The 21512-nt window shown below is 45.9% G+C and overlaps 1 protein-coding gene and 1 long non-coding RNA gene across 2 annotated transcripts; one reads left to right on the forward strand and one right to left on the reverse strand.

The window, feature by feature from the left end:
• Nucleotides 1-1047: 1047 nt before the first annotated feature.
• LOC149316281 (uncharacterized) lies at nt 1048-8624 on the reverse strand. Its single transcript, XR_016280698.1, has 3 exons — nt 8312-8624; nt 2663-2735; nt 1048-2563 (listed from the first exon to the last, which is right to left on the reverse strand). It is a non-coding gene; the product is annotated as an uncharacterized LOC149316281 (long non-coding RNA).
• Nucleotides 8625-15948: 7324 nt separating this feature from the next.
• On the forward strand, nt 15949-18312 carry LOC149316282 (uncharacterized). Its single transcript, XM_089518301.1, has 3 exons — nt 15949-16426; nt 16680-16835; nt 17618-18312. The coding sequence occupies exons 1-3, from the start codon at nt 15949-15951 to the stop codon at nt 18139-18141; spliced, it is 1158 nt and encodes a 385-aa protein (XP_089374427.1). The 3' UTR covers nt 18142-18312.
• The last annotated feature ends 3200 nt before the right edge of the window (nt 18313-21512 follow it).

Raw genomic sequence — 21512 nt, forward strand, 5'->3', positions numbered from 1 at the left:
TAAAGTGACAGTTCCACCTAAAGGGAGAGAAATTTTGTTCTGTCTGAACTGAACTCAAGAGCAGTACCCCAACTGTATGTTTCAACACAAAAACTGAGGAAACAAAAGAGAAAGAAACAACTATTTCCAAGATTCTGATTTTTATTCATTTTGCATTATGGTTGTTATGTCTATTTGCCATCTTCAGTTTGGCAAGTTTTAAAAGTTATAAGCTTCATTTTCTTATGAATCTCTCAAACAGCCTAACAGGTGACCCCTGCCGGATGCCCAGAGGAAGGCGAAAAACCTCCAGGATCCCTGGCCAATCTGCCCTGGAGGAAAATTCCTTCCCGACCCCAAAAGTGGCGGCCAGTGCTACCCTGGGCATGTCGACAAGGGCCTTCCTTGTGCAAGAAAATGGGGAGGCTCCCTCCTTCCATCTCTCCATGTAGAAGACATGCTGGCATCCTCCAGGATCCATCTTCATCATCAAGGAAAAGCCATCCTGTCTTGACAGCGTGATGTTTCTTCTAAATTTTATTTTAAATTTAGAGAACAGTGCTGCTATCTAATTCTATTTTAGCAAGCAGGGTTTTTAAAAAATGGATCAGCTAATTCTTACTGGAGTATCATTTTGCAGCGAATAATATTCGACATCTTGCTACACCCCATTTCCAAATGGTAAGGGTTTTCTTATTTGGATCTCTGAAGACCTTGTAGCATTTCTTCTTTTGAAAATGGGCTTCAAAAATTCCCTATGTATATCTTTTATTAATTTTCTTTCAGAGTCTTGTTGTTCTCTGCCAAGTTCAACTTGTCAGGTTTTTACAACAGTAATGGTCACGGAGGTCTTACATAAATTCAGTCTAGAAAATGATGACATTGAAAAAGGCAAAGACTTCTGATAGCTTGGATCCATCAACAATCAGAATGGAGATTGCAGTCAAGGAATCAGAAGAAGACTAGGACTGGGAAGGGCAGCTATGAAAGAACTAGACAAGATCATAAAATGCAAAGCTATAACACTGAACACTAGTAAGCATCATCTATATCATTGTATTTCCCATCACCATCTATGGATGTGAGAGATGGACACTGAAGAGAGCTGATAGAAAATCAGCTCATTTGAGATGTTGTTCTGGAGAGGAGTGTGGAGGATACCATGTATGGTCAGGAAGGCATGGATACGGGAACAAATCAAGTCTGAACTCTCCCTAGAAGCCAGGAGGGGCAAACTAAGACTGTGGTATCTTGGTCACATTATGGAAAAGCACGACTCACTAGAGAAGATAATGTTTGGAACGATAGAGGGTAGGAGAAAAAGAGGTGCAGCACATACCAGATGGATAGACTCAGTTAAGGAGGTTAGCTCAAAGCCTGAAAAAGTATGTAGAATGGTTGAAGATGGAAGGGCTTGGAGTTGTTTCATCTATGGGGCTACCCTGAGTCAATATCAACTTGAAGGCAGTTAACAACAACAGTAACAAAATACAATAATTTTTCAAACATCCTAACAGGTGGACGCTGCTGGATGCCCAGAGGAAGGCGAAAAACCTCCAGGATCTCTGGCCAATCTGCCCTGGAGGAAAATTCCTTCCCGACCCCAAAAGTGGCGGTCAGTGCTACCCTGGGCATGTCAGCAAGGACCACAGACCACCAACCTGCCAACTCTTGCTCAGGCCAAACTTATTCCTTCTTACCTTAAGGCTCACAGAGTAAGCCCTTTTCTGCATCCGCAGGGTTCATTTCTGGACATCACTTACCTTGTGACAGTTTCCTTAAAGTTAAATTCTGTTGAGATGTTCTCCATCCTTCTTAAACATTCTGCATTCACAGGTTTCATTCTTTTACATCACTTGCCTTCTGCTAGTTTCTTTGAAGTTAATGTCTGCTGAGATGTTTGTATGACTTAATGGGCTTTCTCAATGACCTCTCCTCATACATCTGCAGAAACCTGATATATAGCAAATAATAATTAAAAAATACACAATGTTTATAGTGCCTGAAAAGAAAAGAGTGACATTGCAAATGGTTTCCAGAAATTTTAGGGTCAAAACTTTTGCTTCACCTTGTTGTACATGGTGGGATGCTGCGGCCACATATTCTGCAACTTCAATCCTTGTGATAGTTTCTTTGAAGATCACTTCTGCTGAAATGTCCAGAATCATTCTTAAATGTTCTGCATAATACTTACTTTGTGACAGTTTCCTCGAAGTCAACTTCTGTTGAGACGTTGTCCGTCATTCTTCAATGTTCTGCATTTATACATTTCTTTCTTGTACATCACTTACCTTCTGATACTTTCCTTAAAAGTTGGCCTCTGTTGGGATGTTTCCATGAATTCATGGGCTTTCACAATGACCTCTCCTCATTCACCCGCAGGAGCCTGATATACCACAATGAAAACAATTTATTATGCAATGTTTATAGTGCTCTAAAAGGGAAGGGTGGGGGTGCAAATGGCTTCCGGAAATTTTAGAACTAAAATGTTTGCTTCACCTTGTTGTGAGTGACGTTATGCTGTATTCAGATGTTCCCAGATTTCTTGTATTAGTAACTTCAGTCCTTCTGTTGTCACCTGAGTCTGCAAGATGGAGGTGAAGAAGCACAATACGCAGGTACAGGTTTGTAGAAAAACTGAAGGAAGGTGGCTGGGACTAGAAGTGAAGTGGAGAATATTCACCTGGAGGACTAAATCTACCTGGACAGCCTTTGGGATTAAGGAATATTCATCTTTCTGGAGCAAGGTTGCCTCCCTGTAATGAAACCAACCAAACTGGTGGTTCTAATAGGTGCATAGCTCCAGCTATTCATAATTACCAGCCACAAGGAGGGTTTCATAAAGCTTCATTTGATTAGAATCCTCTCTTATAGGTTTATCACACTGGGGCTGGTTTCAACATTAAAGAGAGATTAAAGCGCATTTAAAGCACCCCGCAAATGAAATGGAAATGGCAAGTAATTGCACAAATGATTATCACATGCAATTGCGTGAATAAAGCGATATTGGAAATGCATTGTCGCTGAAATCCCAAAAGTAAAAAGATACGCATTAATGCTTCTTTGTGACCACTTTAATGGTGGGTTTTGTGTAACGTGAGAAATCGTTATGCGTAATTATGCAGTTTTTCCAGAATATTCACGGGATAAAATCCCAATTTCCTTTGTGTGATAAACCCCTTAGGTATGCCAACCACCAAGCAAACCAGGCTTCATAGCTGGTTTGGAAGAAGTGAATTGAAAGGAAAGGAGCTGTGGTGAGAAAGATCACCAGGGTAATAAGAAGGAAGACAATTTTGAAGAAACATGGAAATTATTTTTACTGGCATGCAGTCCAGTCAAAGCTAGGCTGATGGTTATTGTTCTTAACAATTATGATGCAATTTTTTTTGGTGTGAAATTTTCATAGATCTCACAAATATTTTCCAGTCATTTTTTCATAGGTTTGTGGGTTCCATCTTCAATATATTCACAACTATAAAACATTTTGTTTCTACAAATATCTTTCCAAGTCCTGTTAACACAGGAAAGAAGAGAACTCCTAAAAACTAACAGCCACCACCTCCAAATGGCTTGAGCTCGTACCAAGTCACGTCTTGCAATGTTTTGGTAAATGTGATGTTGTTGTCTACTTGACCTTGCCATGTTGCCATCTTGCCTGTTTGCTAGATAATAATAATAATAATTTGTTTTATTTATATACTGCTATTCCAAAGATCATAGCGGTGAACAGCAAGTAACCTAATTAGCAAGTGAGCTAATTTGCCCCCAACAGTCTGGGTACTCATTTTAGTGACCTTGGAAGGATGCAAGCCTGAGTCGAGCTTGGGCCCTTTGCTGGTCTTGAACTCGCAACCTTGTGGTTTTGAGTGAATGGCTGCAGTACAGGCATTTAACCACTGCGCCACCAGGGCTCCTTGTGGCATATTCACAAATCCTGCACGGCTGTTATATGGGATCGATCCAACAAAATGGACTGGGAGAGGAATACTCACCTACATGTTAACAGACTTTCCCATCAGCTACTTTGTCTCACTGGATGGAGCATAGCTCTTGAACGTTAACTGTTAGTATGCAGTTGCATGGAGAAGAGCCCAGAGGAAGAGATCCTGCTGAGGCTTCCCTTCCTGGCCCTGGTAATCAGAGATGACACAGACTTCCTTCCTTCCTTCCTTCCTTCCTTCCTTCCTTCCTTCCTTTCTTCCTTCCTTCCTTCCCCCAGCAGCACAAGACATGGGCTAGAGATGTGGTCCTTGTTCAAGATGGGAACTTAGGAGGCCTGGTTTGGGGTGATGTGGTTACTTTTTCTGGGTGGCTATGTTCTCTGAGTCTTTCAGATGGAGCATCTGAAGAAGCACAGCTTCAGCCATTTGTATCTTCTGGCCATAAGAAGAGTTTCATGCAGCTTTACTTGACTGGAGTCATCTCTTAAGTTATACAGACCAGCAAGCAAACCAGACTTGGTAGCTGGTTTGGAAGACATGAGTCCAAAAGAAAGGAGTCATGGGTCACAGTGGCAGTAAGTAAGATGGAAGAGAGTTTGGAGGAAATGTGGAAATGCACTTTTATCCATCTATCCATTCTTTACAGGCAAACCTGCTCAACCTTCTAGAGCAGTGATGGTGAACCTTTTAGAGGCCGAGTGCCCAAACTGCAACCCAAAACCCACTTATCTATTGCAAAGTGCCGTGTCCCTCTGGCTTTCTAGTAACAAATTCTGGCAAACTCTGTGCTGGGGCTATGGCACATGTGCCCACAGAGAGGGCTCTGAGTGGAGGGTTGCCATAGTGCCGGACCTCAAAACCGGGAAAAATGTAGGACAAAATTTTCAAATGTAGGACACACAAAAAGTGTGTCCTACATTTGAAAATTCTGTCCTACATTTTACCGCGATCGCAGCGGAGGCCAAGCGGCAAGGGAAAGCCTCCACTTAAGGAGGCTTTCCCTCCCCGCCTGGGCCCCGCCACGATCGGAGGCCAGGATCGGGGCCTCGCCTCGTTCCTGGGACCCTCAGGGACCATGAAGGACGGGAGGAGGCCTGCGGCGATCCCTTTCTGAGGCCTGGGGCGAGGCCGGGGCGATCGCCCCGGCCTCTCCTCCTTCCTGGCCCCGGCTGGGACCATGAAGGAGGGGAGGAGGCCGGCGGCGATCGCCCCGGCCTCGCCCCAGGCCTCAGAAAGGCCTTGGAGCCGCCGCGGCAGCGGAGGTAGCCGCGGTGGGCGGGGCCGTCCCGGTTTGGGCGCCAAACCGGACCGGGACCGGGATGGCACCGCCCAAACCGGGATTGTCCCGCCGGGGGGCGGGATATGGCAACCCTATCTGAGTGCTACCTCTGGCACGTGTGCCATAGGTTCGCCATCACTGTTCTAGAGCTTCAGTGGGGAAGTAATAATAATAATAATAATAATAATAAAATATTTATTTATATCCCACCTCTTCCATTTGGGGATCGAGGTGGGTAACAACAGAGTTTATGATACACAATATAAAAGCATTAAAACCCACAAAACTCTGACGCAACCTTATCTCCCAAACTATAAAATTAACATAAAACATGATTAAAATATACAACAATACAACACTACAAGATTATTCTACAATCCGCAAATGACGAGGAGATATAGTAGGAAGGATGGATAGAGTTGGTTCTGGGTGGTTATCATTCAGGGAAGGCCTGCCGGAAGAGAAAGGTTTTTGTCACTTTTTTAAAAGCCTCCAATGAGGATAATTGGTGAATCTCTTCCGGCAGGTCATTCCAAGCTTTAGGAGCCGTAGCAGAAAAAGACCTCTGGGAGGTCACCGCCAATCTGGTCCTTTTTGGATGTAAAAGATTTTTCCCAGAGGAACGGAGTGTATGGGAAGAATTATATGGGAGGAGACGTTCCTTCAAGTAGACTGGACCCAGGCCATGTAGGGCTTTGTAGGTGATATCCAACAACTTGTACTGAGCCCAGAAGCTGATAGGCAGCCAGTGTAATGACTTTAAAATAGGTGTAATTCAGTCAAACCTAGATTTTCCAGTGACCAGTCTGGCTGCCATGTTTTGTATCAATTGAAGCTTCCAGATATGGCACAAGGGTTGTCCCATGTAGAGCGCATTACAGAAATCAAGACGAGAGGTTACCAGGGCATGTACAACCATTTCTAGGTCCTGCTGCTCCAGGTAGGGGCACAACTGGCCAGGAGCGGATAACAGGCGCTCCTGGCTGTCGTGTCAACCTGAGAGGACAGATGAAGCGACAAATCCAGGAGCATCCCCAAGTTGCGGACGCAGTACTTCAGGGGAAGTGTGACCCCATCTAGGACTGGCGAACATATCTCCATACCCGGGTTGGGGTTACCTATCACGAGTACCTCCGTTTTGTTTGGATTCAACTTAAGTCTATTTTCCCTCATCCAATCCATTACCGATCTCCGGCAGTCATTCAGAAGGGAGATGCCCTCCTTGGTCACTGAAACAGTCCGAGACATAGAGAAATAGATTTGGGTGTCATCAGCGTACTGATAACACCCTGCCCCATGTCTCTGGATGATCTCACCCAGTGGCTTCATGTAAATGTTGAATAGCATTGGTGACAGTATCGTGCCTTGAGGGACGCCCGAACTGAGCTCCCTCTTGGCTGAACAACTGTCACCAAGCAACACCATCTGGAACCTGCCTGAGAGATAGGACCGGAATCACTGCAAAGCAGTGCCTCCAATTCCTAGTTCCCTCAGGCATTCCAGAAGGATACCATGGTCTATGGTAGGGGTAGGCAACCTGCGGCCCGTGGGCCGGATGCGGCCTGGCGAGGCCTTGGGACCGGCCCCAGCCCGGTCCTGCCACCGATTGCCGCCGGGGCCTTTGGCCTTTGGCCTATCAGGAGGAGGCGGGCAAGAGGGGCAATTGTCTATAGAAGCCTCAGAAACATGCATTTATATTAACATTTTTTTAAAAAATCAGCAAATTTTTTCGTGTGTCCTCCATTTTTTTAAAAAGTGTCATCCATTTGAAAATTTTGTCCTACATTTGTCCCTGTTTATTTACTTATATATATATCTTTTTAAAATTATTTAATTATTTATTTTTTGGCTTCGGCCCCCCAGTTGTCTGAGGGACAGCAACCCGGCCCCCGTCTCAAAAAGGTTGCCTACCCCTGGTCTATGGTATCGAAAGCCACTGAGAGGTCCCAGAGCACCAACAGGGCCACACTTCCCTGTCGATGCACAGACAGAGATCATCGACCAAGGCGACCAGGGCAGTCTCAACTCCATATCCCGACCTGAAGCCAGTTTGAAATGGATCAAGATACAGTAAAGTCTTGATTATCCAACATAAACGGGACCGACTGATTGTCGGATGATCGAAAATGTTGGATAATCCAATGAGGTTTTCCTCTGCTTGAAGGGAGCTCCGCGGAGGTCCCTTCCAGCCAAAGGAAAGCAAGCTGCTGGGGAAGGGACTGGGCCAAGGCCAGAGTCCCCTCCTCAGTGGCCTGGCTTCCCTCAGCTTGAAGGGAGCTCTGTGGAGCTCCCTTCCAGCTGAGGGAAAGCTAGCACTGGCAGGGCTTGGCCCCTTCCCTCCTGAGGGAATCCTCAGGCTCCCTTGGGAGGGAAGGCAAGCCGCGGAGGACAAGCTTGGGCCGAGGACGCAGCCTTTTGAGGAGGCTGCATCCTCGGCCTTTTCCTGTCCTCCGTGACCGCGGAGGACAAGCCTGGGCTGAGGATGCAGCCTCTTTGAGGAGGCTGCGTCCTCGGCCCTTTCCTGTCCTCCGTGGCCGTGGAGGACAAGCCTGGCCGAGCACCCGCGTCTTTACTCCCCTCGAATGGACACCTGAGAGTCCGTTCGGGGAGAGGAAAGAGAAGCCAGGAGGGAGAGGCCTCGGCATGGGCCCAGACCTCTCTTTCCCAGGCCTGCCCTCTCCCTCAGTGGGCTCCCTGGCCAGTCCTCCTCTTCCCAGACCTCCCCTTTACTCCAAAGGGTTCTTCGGAGTCCTTTGAGGGGAAGGGAAGGGAGGCAGGGCAGGAAAGGACTCGGCGAAGGTAAGTAGGGAACGAGGGAGGGGAGGGAGGAAGAAGTGGGGAGGGGGAGGCGAGGGGCGTCGGATAATCCAGAGTGCCGGTTAACCGAAGGTCAGTTAACTGAGACTCTACTGTAATTGGTGTCATCCAAGACTGCTTGGAGTTGGTTTGCAACCGCCCTCTCAATCACCTTTCCCAAAAAGGGGAGTAGAGATACTAGTCAATAATTGTTTTTGTCCAGGGGATCAAGGGAGGTTTCTTTAGAATGGGTTTTACCACTGCTAATTTTAGACTAGACGGAAAAATTGTAACAACTTCAGAGTTGCCTCACCTCCCTGGATGTGAGACATTTGGGAGTCAGACTCTTCATGGATGGTTCCCTCTGGATCTTCTCATCTTCCAACATGAATCCATCCTCTCCCACCAGCCTTTCCTCCTCCTTTCCACCATTTGGCCCACTTTCTTGAATGGATCACATATCACTGTCCTTGCCAAAGCTGACCAAAGAGATTTGCTGAACAACAAATGCCCTCCTCCATTCCCTTGAGCAAATGCCACTGAAGACAAGTATCTGAGTCCATGCTTCCCTTCCCAGAAAGAAGCGTAAAATAACAATGACTTAAAATAACTAGCCATTTGCTGCCTTTTCCTGACACATATCAGCAGTTAACTGCCTCATCCTTGCAACAGCCTTAGCTGCTATAGAACAATAAGCGCATCACAATGGAAGTCATGGAGCATCATCCATGCTCTGTTTAGACCACACTCAGCCTAAAGTGGACAGATTCAGTGATAAACTCCACTTTTGCTTTACTAGGATTTCACCTCCTTTCAACTCTATACCAGCCATTCTGATTGGATTGACCTCGAAGTTTCCAATCTCTACTCCCTGCACAGTTACTTGTCAATCACTTCAAAAATTGTTGTTGCTGTTGTTATTGTTGTTTATTGTTGTGTGCCTTCAAGTTGTTTCTGATTTCTGGTGACCCTAAGGCAAATCTATCATGGGATTTTCTTGGCAGGATTTGTCCTCTCTCAGTCTCAGAGGAAAGCGAAGGCAAACTCCCTCTGAATAAAGAAAACCCATGATAGGTTCACTTTAGGGTTGCCATAAGTTGGAAAGACACACAACAACCACAAATCACTGTCCTCTGATCACCAGAATCCTATTCCAACACTCAAGCCCCAAAACCATGCTGGTGATTTCCTCCTTATTACCTTCCTCATTTTATAACTTCAATTTATTTGCTATCATTCCACACAGTGAACAGATTACTCTGATCACTACTTCTCTCAGGCTATAAGGTGTGAGAAAAGGGCAATATTTCCCTCTCAACATGCCAAGAACTTGCACTAAATTTAGATCCATTGGATACAATTACAGCTGGCCCTTCATATCCATGGATTCTTTATCCACAGATTTAACCATCCGCAGCTTGAAAATATTCACACACACACACACATATATATATATATTCCAAAAAGCAAACTTGATTTTATAAGATTTTATATAAGGGACACCATTATATTATGCCCTTGTATTTAATAGGACTTGAGCATTCACAAATTTTGTTATCCATGGTGGAGTCCTGGAACCAAACCCCAGCAGATGCCAAGGGCCCAGTATATTTCTTCCTTTCTTGGAAACTTGCTAGGGAAACTTGTAGCTGAGGTGATGTCAAATGGCCATCCCTTCAAGGAATGTTAATGTCTGTGAAGAAGAGTATTCACATTAGGTATTAATCTGAAATTTTAAGGAGCTATCCAAAATGCTGAACACCATTCCTAATACTTTGTCCAGCACCTCAGAGTCTTTAATATCAGGAGTAAAATCTAGAGCAGATTAATTGCTACATTACATGGAGCCATCAGCTGCCACTGTTGCTACCAGAGCTATTGCAACTCTGATTTAGGAAGTTGGTTTTAATCTTTAATTTGGGACCAAGATATCTAAAAGATTCCTTACTTATGAACCTGCATGTAATTTATAGCCACTGCTGGAAGTCCTGTAACATATTCTACCACCCAGAGAAAGTACACTGATGGAATCTCAAGACAAGAGCTTTTAGACATCAGAGCCCTGATTGAGGAACTCTCTCCCAAGTCAGTGAGACTGTTTTCTTCCTTGCTTTGATGTAAATGGGAAATAAAGCGTAATGGTTTGAGTGTTGAATTATGACTCTGGAGACCAGGGTTCAATTCCCAGCTCAGGTATGAAACTCATTGGGTGGTCTTAGGCAAGTCACACTCTCTCAGGGAAAGGCAATGGCAAACCTCCTCAGAACAAATCTTGCCAAGAAAATCCCCATGATAGGTTTGCCTTGGGTTCACCATAAGGGTTGGAACTTGGAAATGACTTGAAGGCACACCACCATCACAACCAAAGCTGCCTAAATATTCTAAAGGCACCAGATCCTGTATGATCTTGGAAGCTAAGCAGGGTCACCACTGCTTAATAATAATAATAATAATAATAATAATAATAATAGGATTTATTTATAAGCCGCCCAATCACTGGGAATCTTGGATGGGAGACCACCAATGAAGACCAGGTGGTGTAGGCTTTATTTCAGGAGGAGGAACTGTCAAAACCACCTCTGAGTTTTCCATGCCTAAGAAAACCTTATGAAATTCATGTGGTTTCCATAAGTCAACTTGAAGGCACATACATACCCAAAGACTGTCTTGTCCATCAGGTTGCTAATGCTTAAAATCCCCCCACTAATGCTGTCCATAAATTATATTTAATGTTTTTGTTTCTTCTGCATTTTGTAAAGTTTTAATATTTGTATTGTACATTGTGCTGAGTGCCTGCTTGACAGGAGGTGTTCTTTTTAATCAGTCTCATAAAATAAATACCCCCCTAGCCTTGGTAATATTACATCGGCATTATATGGAACTCAACAACAGATTGGGTAATAAATGGATACAGTTTATTTTTTACTGGAATCAGTGTTGTGGATAAATTAAGATTAGAGGAGCTTGCCTGTTGTAATTTCCTATTGTATTTGTCATAAACTTTGGTGGGAGAGGAGTAATTTAATGTTGTTTAAACATATCCTGATATCTACAATGTTCTACTCAACTACCTGCACTCTCTCTAGTAACTGGAAGGAGATGGTGGAAGGATCATAAAAATATTACTATAGCCACTAGGCTAAGATTAAGAAGTAGGAAGATGAGCCTTTTTAGCTTGTTAGATGGACTTATCTGAAAAAAAGCCTGGGGTGCTATTGGAATCCATGCTTTTTGCTTTGAGGAATCTACAGTTTTGCCACCTGCTCCTAGAAACTAATTAATGAAGTAGATATGTTCCCAGGCATTACTTTTTTTAACAAAAAATGGTACTAGAAGCAGAAATAACTTGGAAAGTATAAAGATAAACACAAAAAAGAGCAACGGTTCAACATGTTTCAGCAAACCTTTTGTTTAAAACGAATATGAAGCAACTAGGATAGGCATGGCTTTTTCTTTCATCAGCATTCAGTTGCATGATTTTCATTTTGGTGGTCAGGCTTTGAGATTTATGCTTAAAAATATGTACACAAGTGGTGAGGCAGACGTGTCTTCTCTTTCTTTTTCTCTCTCGCTTAGTAGGGGAATTTGGAGGCAGCTGCTGCTTATCTTGCATGTTGTAGGCAGGCACACACGGCTATAGTAAAGTAGCATCCCATTCTTTCCCAACTCAAGTTTTATATATTGCACTGTTTACTGCAGACACTTTGCTGTAACCAGGTAACAAAGTCTGTGTTTTTCCATCCCTCTTTCACTGATGCTGCTTTTTAAAAAAAGGCTTCCTGCTAGAGGAGGAAAAAAGAGTGAGCTGAGTGGGTCTAAAAGGCCTTTGTATGAAGGATCTTTACTGTCAGAGACTCTTTGAGATATGACTGATTTTATGAATACATGAGTGTGAGGTGAACTTGAGACTCCCCTGCTCTTTCACCTTTTTAATGCAGAGGTGGGACACCTATGGCTTTTTCAAATGTTGTTGGACTCTAATTCCAAATCCCATCAGACCAAACCAGCTTGGCCAATCTTCAAGGACGACAGAAACTGTTGTTCCACAATACTTGAAGCAACAAGTTACTTACTCTGAGAAATGAGGCTTCCTTAATATGGACAAATATAGATGACCAATTTGGTAATAGTTTTTATTATTTGGTTGTCTATATTGTTAATGCAAACTTGCTGGGGTTGACCCATAATTTCTAATGGTACTATAACATTTTGTTTCTCTATTTTTATTACTTGATGAAGAGATAGAGAATTTTAACTACTTTGAAGATAGAATAAAAACAGTGCACAGAGTTAAATTTAACTACAGGCAATAAGTTTTTTTAAAGACTTTTGAAAAAAGGAGTCATGTAGCAGATTCTAAATTTTGTAATATTGCACTTGATTTTTAAAAAATGTGATATGAGTACAAGCATACCTAGGATACTTATTAGTTTTTTTCTGTCTTGTGTTTGGAAAAAGAAGATTATGGGGCTGTGCAGACTTCACCGAAGGGGTGGCCTGCAGCCGCCCCTTTTACAGCTAGATCGGGGCCACGGCAACCACACATTGTGGCCTCGATCTGGCCTTTGCACCACGGCTTTATGGCACTCCTCCAGCACTGCATTGTGTAGACATAGCACCAGAGGACCACTGTGATGCTGCGTGCCATGTGCTGCAGCACATGGTGTCACACTGGCCTGGGGGCAGAGCTGGGGCATGCATCATGTAGACGCTACACCCCAACTCTTCCCCCAACCCAGCCCAAACTGCCAGTCTGCACAGGCCGCAATTCAACAATACAAAGTCGAAGAAGAGTTTGAAGGAAGAATATTCTATAAAGATTAAAAGACCAAAGAACCAATTACAAGACTAGTTTTGATTTGATTCTTCTGTTTGCTTGTTTTTAGTAATCTTGAGTTTCCAAGAAAATTAATCACCTCTAAAAATGCTTACAGTGCTATAAGAAAGACTACCTAGATGTGCTCCTGAAGATATACTCTGCAGCTTCAATAAACAAGGCAAGCTACACCATCTGGTGGCAAATGAAGAATATTTTTGAAATGTCAAATATGTTTAAATCCACAGTAGGGCAGCTGTTTATTACAACCAGCAGTTAAAAAACATCTGAGACACTTGAGTTGGCATTAATAAAGAAACTACCCAGTTGTAGGATGTGGATATTTTTCCTCCTTTGCTTTTGGTGTGCTTTAAGTAAGATCAGAAAGTTTTCATACTGAATTTGTGTGGCTATAGGAACTTAATCATTTAACAGCAATCAGTGTGTAAAGATTGTCTCCCTTTCTCCTTTGAGATAGAGATTTTATCAATGATATACTTGCTTCCAGCACACAAATTAAATCACAACCATCAATTGAGAAATAAATCCATGAATATGAGCTAAAAGGTACATTCTAAACAACTAGACAATAATTATTAATTAGAAGATAGAAAATGCAGACATTGGCATCCATTAGATATATTGGAGTGATCATATTTTATACAGACTATTGCAATGCTGTGTATACAGGGATAGCAATCTGAAAACTTAAGCTGGAGAAACATTTAACTACTAGAATGCTTGTAAGGGACATGCAGTTTTACAATCTCATACCAGTTTCATGTAAGTTACATCTAGTTAATTTAATAGTGCTGGCAATAATCTTTAAGACCTTGATTGGCCTTGCCTAAGAAAATCCTATGAAATTCATGGGTTTGCCATAAGACTACAGACAACTTGATGGAACAGACATAGACCTAAAGATGGTAGTGCACACACTGGTAACCTTAAAGCTGGACTTCTGCAATGTGCTATACATTGGGCTACCTTTGCACTAATTCTGGAAACTCCAATTGGTTCAGAATATGGCAGCCAGGCTGAATAAAGATGCATCCAAGAGGGATTACATTACACCAATCTTAAACTCACTCCACTGGCTGCCAATTAGTTTCCAGGCAAAGTACAAAGTGTTGGTTATTACCTCTAAACTCCTATATGATTTGGGTCCAGTTTCCCTACAGGATCACCTCAGGTACACTCAGGCCCTCTGGGAAATGTTTGCTCCAACCAGCCAGAACAAGACTGGCAAAGGTTTTACCAGAGGACCTTTTTGTCTGCTGCCTCCAGACTGTGGGAATGACCTGCCGGAAGAGATATGATGGCTGAAAATGCTGCCAGCATTAAAGACTTATTTCTTTTGGCAGGCCTACCCAGTCAACTTTAAATTATGACTGTTTGTGTATTCTAAAGCATGTGCTCTTATGAGTGTATTTTAATGGCCTTATAGTTGGCTTTATATTTTGTTGGTTTTATGTGCTTTTAATTGTGTTTTGTATTTTAACGTGCTGTACCCCACCTTGAGAAGAGGCAGAAAAGAAGTATTTCCCCATCCCTTATCCCATCCCTCATTTCATGATTGGTCCAGGGTTGTTTTTGTTTTTGCCATCACAGTGCCATGATCTGATGATGGATATGACCTTTTCTTGCGGGAGGTCAGACAGGGAAAGAAGGTGCCCATGTTGCCCCCTGCCCTTTCTTCCCATTTTGTGAAGATGAAACTCCTTTGAGTTTTCAGTTGTGCAATTTTGTGTGACTGAGGGCCCATTCACATTACAAAAAAAATCGGTTTTGAAACCGATTCATTCACGTGAAGTTCCTACTCACCCCGAATCTCACACAAGCGAATCCGGGGCTTGCACACCCGTTCCGTGTTAAATGGCCCCTAGCGCGGGTTTTTTGCAACCGGGTTATAAACCATTACTTTTTCAAAAAAACCGGTTCCTGGAAATATGAACTTCGCCCCGGTCGTGATCGGGGCAGTTGCAGGGGGAGGGCCGGGTTGCTGTGGGCGGGCAGTAAAGCCCGCCCCTCATGACCCCCTCACTCTCGAGCGCTATGTTGCGCAGCCGCAGACCTTCCCGCCCACGTACAAACCAATGGCTGGAGAAGGGACAGGTCGGGCGGTGGGCATTTCTGTCCGAAACGAACATCCCCTCTTATGCCTCGTCGCTATCCATATCAGGCTCCCCCCGGATAATTTTTTTTTTAACTACTGTTGCGTTGACAAATTAGGCGCACAGACGCGCCTCTCCGATTCGTGCCTTAGGGGTTTGCAGGTGAAACTACACCCTTCTCCCTCTCTCCCCGGCCGGTAACTGTGCACCCACGGTCGCCCCTCGCTCTCCTTCACATGTTCGTGTCGCTGTAGCCGGCTCCCGCCAGCAACTATTTTTTTTTGTTTAAGCAGCCGCTTTGACAGATTATGCGCGCCGATGTGCGTATTTGGGGCCGCTGAGAGAAGGCTGACTGGCCGGCAGTCCCCCACCCTTTCTCCCCTCTAAACTGGTTACTGTGCACCCTTTGCCCCACCTCTCCTTCCCTTGTGATTAGCATTCCATTCCCGTCTCCTTGGAATTTTTTTTTAATTGGAATGCTGTTTTGATAGATTATGCGCACAGTTTCATAGTAATAGGGCGCTTCAATGGGGGTGTTTTGACAGTTGTAGCACACCCTTCCCCCCCCTCTCTTTTGTGGACACCACCCCGGGACATTTAATGGGCCCCGGAAACCCGCCCCCCCCGTTTCCCCACAAGTGAAATGTGCAGTTCTACATGTTGGCCGCCACTCCTGCGAGCGCCATACCAAAATGCCATGCCAGGTTGTGGGTGGATGCCCAGAAACTTGACCAATAACCTTTCGCCCCTTATCCCTCGCCCTCAGTGGCACCTCCCCCAAGCAGACGGCGGATGTGACCTAACCCCAATTTAGGGTCACCTGGTGGGCACCTATTGGCTGCCCAGCCAATGGCGAGGCTTTTAACCTGCCAGGTGGGCGATGCCAACCCCGGACCTCCCTCATTTTCAAATTTGCCCACTCCCCCTTTTTGGGGGCTTGGCGCCATTGCTGTTTCTAACCTCGAGCTGGTAGGATCATCACGACCCTTTCCAATGGCGGGAACGCAAGCACATGGCGAGATGGCTGCCAGGAAATCATCTGGTAGGGGGATAGCATGGAAACATGCAGAAACTGTGGACCTAATAGCGCTGTGGGGGGAGGAAAAGGTGCAGCAGCAACTAAGGGAGAATCACAGAAACATAGATGTGTTTGAAAACATCGCCGCAGAAATGCGGAGGAGGGGCCATGACAGAAATGCGGAGGAATGCCGAACGAAATCTAAGGCATTGAAAAGAAAATTTAAGGAGGAATATCAAAAATCAAGGATGAGCGGAAGCGGCGCAGTAGAAATGCCATTCTTCCACGAGCTTCGCAGAATATTGGCGGGGGATGCCAGCGTGGAGGCAAAGCGGGTCTCGGACGAGACCGAAGTCACGTACCACGACAGCGAGAACCTCGAGCTGGTGGAGGAAGGGCCCTCTAGACCCATCACGGAGCAGGACCCCTTTGCGGATTCGCAGGCTCCCTTGGCGGACTCGCAGGATCTGTTTTCGCAAGGTAACATGCAAATACTAATGTCCTCTATAAAAAAGTTTTGAAAGAATGTGCGCATGTGTTCCATATTATATGCACTAGAGTTTTGCCAATTGAGCAGTCGGTTTCCGCTGTGTGCCAGGCCCCCTTATGTGGCCCTCCGCCGCAATGGAAAGCAGCTCATGAATCCCTGAACACCGTTTCTGTGTATGTGTCCGTGTGCCTGTGGCATCCGAGCAAGGCTGGTTTACTGTGCATTTTTATCTCCGCTTTACAGAGACCGTTATTACTCCGGATCCAGATCAGGAGATCAATCTGGTGCTGCAGGAGATTGATCCGCAGACCCTGGTGCGAGAACTGCAGCAGCAGGAACCAGCGGCCAGCAGCTCGGGGTCTAACGGAAACCAAACCCAAACCCGGGCAGGAAGCAATGGTAGGTTCTCCATTGATGACAACATGCACTTTCGGCTTCTGCTTTGCATATGGTGTGTGTATAGGCTGTGTTCAAAATACATTAGATGTATGGGCTCCCCTCCATTAATTGCATCCTACCAGAACCTTTATTAACACAGTAATCTTGGCATAAAATCACAAGCACTGGTCAACCTGAGCTTCCCCTTATCACCCACGGAGGTAGCACATGGCAAACCCCAAAAGTCTGGGGTTCCCCCAGCAGCCATTTCCCTTCCCCCCCTCCCCTCAAACTGGAATATCAGGTTTGTTTTCAACCCTGGCTGTGCCTACTATAAAAGACTGGAGAATGCCATTCAAAATCTTCCACCCTTACTTTTGTTATGGAAATCGAGTGTGGACTGCTGAATAGAGGGTAGCCTCAACTGTAATTGTTTTAATTGTAAAGGCTGATATTCCCCTTGCTCTCCTCTAGCCGCTAGAAGGTCAGGAAAAGGGACACCCTTTGAGAGTGGGACCTGTGGAACTGGTTTCTTAATTGTTTTCCGCTTGTAGAAGGGCATAAACAATGGGTAGGCGCTTCAGCACCATTAACCCACTGCAAACCTTGGGCTAATGGCCAGGCATCCGCCTTGGGATGGCCAATGCTGTTGTCCTCCAACAATAACAACAATAGTAATTTTTGCCCTCATGGGATATCATCATACACAGGTCTATAGCTGGCCCACAATGGTAATGTCTTCTTCCTTTGCCTTCCTGCCTCACCACTTACAGTTCCCTATTAAAATTCCTTTTCTCTTTCAGCTTGTGCCATCATGAACCCCCTAGCAGTGATGACTCCTGCGGAGAGATTGGCCCTCATAAAACGCAAGAAGGTGAGGGACTCTGCCACTGCGGCCCTTGAGAAGATTGCCACCCAGTCCGCTGCCCAGATGAGTTCGCTTCTGGGTTTTTTGCGGGAGGAGAGTCAAAAAGAGGAGGCCAGGGAAGATAAATCACTAGGCGTCATGACACAGCTAATTGCTGAGGACAGAGAGAGCATGCAGCAACTAACAGGTGCTCTGCTGGCTAGCAACCAGATAATGGAGAAAATGTACAAGCTGATGGAGTCGCAGGGTACCCAAGGCAATGCTACTGGTATGCCGAGGAAGAAGCGCTTTAAGCGTTCCCCGGGCTCCATGCAACCATCAAATAGTTCCCCTCCTGGCCCTTCTGCCAGCCAGCAGGAGTCTCAGGGAGGGTCTACAGCATCATCTGGGGGTGCGGTTCCTGGACCAAGTACCAGGCCCATCCGCAGGATTAAGAAGCCGGTAACACTGTCCCCATGATTAAAGTTTTGGACCATGTTACATAACATCTGCCTTACTTCCAATGTTTACATTGGTTGAACTGTTTATGACAATTTTTACATGACTAGTTGTAATGGTTCCACATTTGACGTGTATCATGTTGTTAACTGAAATGGTTGTAATGGTTTTACATTGCAAATGTTTCCTGACAAGGAGTTAAATTGTTGTAATGATTTTACATTACATATTGGCCTCTTAGTCCTTAGTTTTGAGGTGGCCTAATAAAACCAATGTTCTATAAACATGTGTGTAATATGTATGTCTCCAGCAGACAAGTAGCATTGCAAAATGACCACAAGGAAACATTCTTTCAAAAAATACAAACTGTGTATTTACAATGTACATACACACAATATATTAACTATTTACACATCCTCAAAGTCCTCCGGCCAGCGCTGGCGCAGGACACGCTCCAGCCTCTCCACTCTCTGTTCCAGGCCCTCGAGCCTGGACAGCCTCTTCTCCATCAGGGCCAGCCTCTGGTCTTGGGCCCCTACTCTCAACAGAATATTGGAGTACCCTACAGACAACAAACAAGAACAAATAGATGTGTCAACACTCTCTTCACCCCAAAGTGCCAGTCACATATTCACTAGCACCAAAACTACTCTATCTAGTATTCCTCTTAACATGATGTCTTTAGCAGACATGTAACAGCAGTCTTTCCACACTTAGGTGCCACAGTGTTGCCCTGCTTGTGGCAACCGCCTTGTGGCATGCACTCCTCCACACAAAAAAGCATACATGTACACTGATGTGTCAGCTTGCTAGAAATAGACAGGACACATACATGCACAATTGTCTACAGTCTTGCTTCCCGCTAATAGTACTGCAGGACTTAAATCCCAAGATTTAACTAGAGCAAACATGTTTGCAACTCACAAAGTGCGGGTGGTGCCGCTGCAGCGACCCCAGCAGCATGGGACGGTCCAGGCTGCGACTGCGATTCCTCAGCTGTTGGGTATGACAGAATAGTTAAGTACACATTACTTGGTTTGTTGTTTGACAGTTTAACCGGCCGCAGGGGGTGTGGGGGGGTGGGGGCGTCCTAACATACCTCGTAGCAACTGCTTTGCCATTACCTCCAACAGAACAGAAATGGGGCCTGACAGCAAAATATGCTTCTATAACACCTCCCTTGGAAGGGTCAGAGTGGATGACCACATAGTGTCCCACGGTCTAGTTTTCCTCTTCCTTGGCAACTAATTCCATAAACAAACTCCTGCGTGACATTCCCTGATCCAACGTACCCTCGATCTGCCCCGCCTCCTCCTCCTCCTCCTCCGCTGGTGACTCGCGGACAGCAGGTGCCTCGTCCTCTCCCTCCTCTCCCAACACGGAGGGCTCCTCCTCTTCCTCCTCCTCCTGTTCCTCCTCTTCGGAAGACGGCGAGGAAGAAGGCTCACGGCGCCGGGACCCCCTCCTCCTCCTTGGCCTTCCCCGATCAGAGGCGGGGGCTGAAAAAAAATAAACGGAGGTCTCAAGGAAGGATCATGCGCACAATTAGTCATTCCGTCCCCCTACTTGTGCAACCCCACCGCGCAACCCCACCGGTAGCCAAACCTTTGACACTTACCTGGCGGGGGCCTCCGTTCCCGAGCTGCAGGCCGCCCTGCCCTCCGCCACATGTCCGCCAGCCTCTGGTAGAAAGGTGGGCGGACATGTCGCGGGGGGCTGCCCTGGGCGATGTCCCGGGCCTTGAAGAAAGCAGCCTTAAGATTTTTGAACCTGGTCCGGCATTGCACCGGAAGCCGTCTCCAACCGTGCCTTTCGAGGTGCCGGGAGGCTCTCTCGTACAGATGGAGGTTGGGGCGGCTGCTGGATCGCATCAGCCGCCTCAACCCCGCATCTGTACGGCTGAGAGAATCGAGCAGGAGGTCGGTTTCTTGTGCCGTCCAATGCTCGATCCTTGCGAGCCTCCTCGGCGCCATCTTCCCCCAACGGACAGACTCTGCGCACACATGGGCCCAAAGTTTCAAAAAGTAGCCCTACACCTGTTAGCCAATGGCTGGAGGGCTCCACAGGTAAATTGTTACAATGTAGTCAACTCAAGCTTGGCGCCGTTAGAGGAGGAGTGCAGCCGGTGACATCACTCCCCCTCCCCTACGGTGGCCCAGAGCGGCCTAAAACTATGCGCATAGCGTGCATGCGCATAAATTATCAATTTTTTTTTGGCAGTTACATGTTGTGTAAACGCTTGCATGAAGAAAGGGTTGGATCTTGTTTCCTATTCAGGAAACCAGACTTCTCCCTCCTCCCTCCTAAAGAATTCTGCAGGACACAATCTGTACTATGGCCTGTATTGGGGTGCTCCATGCGAGGCCAGTGCATTGCAAGTTGGGGGATGCTGGTAGTTGCTGGGACAGGGAACAAATGGTGTGGCTTATTAAACCAGCGAAATGCACAACTGTGCATGTGGTCAGGGCCTCCACTGTTCCAACACAGCAAAGCTGCAGACAATGTAATGGGAGGAGATTTATGCACCATCAAGCTATAACCTAAAGTTGCACAACTGAATGGGAGTGCAAAGCTTTTTCCACTGAACGTGGCATGTGATGGCTCTCACAGTTCCGCTCTCCCACCAACACTAGAAGGAGATGCAGGGTGAATGTCATGACATCCCTAAACACGCGCACCCAATCTCGCAGCACGCTCATGGCATGTTGTGTTTCCAAGGAAGAAAAGGAAAACATAAAGAATAGCAAAGGCAAACCTTTATTTTTGCAACAGTGAAGAGAAAAAAACACAAAACCGCGGTGGTAGACAAGTGTTTAAGGGACCCGATGCTTTAAATCCCAGAAATACTGCACCAGTGCCTCCCTTGTCTGCACACCATCTGCTTTTTCCTGGTCGGCGTTTGCAGTGCGTAAACTGGCAGCATTAAGCACAAATCGCCTTGGCCGAGATGGTGCCCCCTCCAAAATGCGCCCTCCAGTCTCCACGAGGTTGTGGAGAACACAGCATGCCACTATGACAGAGTTAACGTTCTCCTCTGCCAGCTCCAATGGTGCGGTGAGACACCGCCATCTTGCCTTCAAGCGGCCAAAGGCACGTTCCACCGTGTTCCTGGCTCTATTGAGGTGGCGATTATACAGGGCCTGGCGCGGCTGGAGAGTGCCTTTGAATGGGGTCATGACCCAGTTTTTCACCCCATATGCTGCATCTGCAATAAGCAGTGGGCCCACCTGCTTGCCACAGATGGTGACAGTAGGATTCCCTGGCACAAACAGGCCTGCACGCATGGTTTGGTAGATGGAAGAGTGGCGGAAAACGAAGCCGTCATGCGAGGTCCCGCTCCATCCAATGCACACATTGATGAATAGTCCAGTGTGGTCCACTGTTCCCTGCAA

The sequence above is a fragment of the Sceloporus occidentalis genome, unplaced genomic scaffold, assembly GCF_023333645.1.
Source record: "Sceloporus occidentalis isolate IW3139 unplaced genomic scaffold, rSceOcc1.0.p SCAF_3, whole genome shotgun sequence".
Lineage (NCBI taxonomy): Eukaryota > Metazoa > Chordata > Lepidosauria > Squamata > Phrynosomatidae > Sceloporus > Sceloporus occidentalis.

Coding starts and splice junctions, on each gene's coding strand:
- LOC149316282 (XM_089518301.1), top strand. CDS start 15,949: ATGGCTGCCAGGAAATCATCTGGTAGGGGGATAGCATGGAAACATGCA. Junction 16,427..16,679: donor GCAGGATCTGTTTTCGCAAG/GTAACATGCAAA, acceptor TCCGCTTTACAG/AGACCGTTATTACTCCGGAT. Junction 16,836..17,617: donor AACCCGGGCAGGAAGCAATG/GTAGGTTCTCCA, acceptor TTTCTCTTTCAG/CTTGTGCCATCATGAACCCC.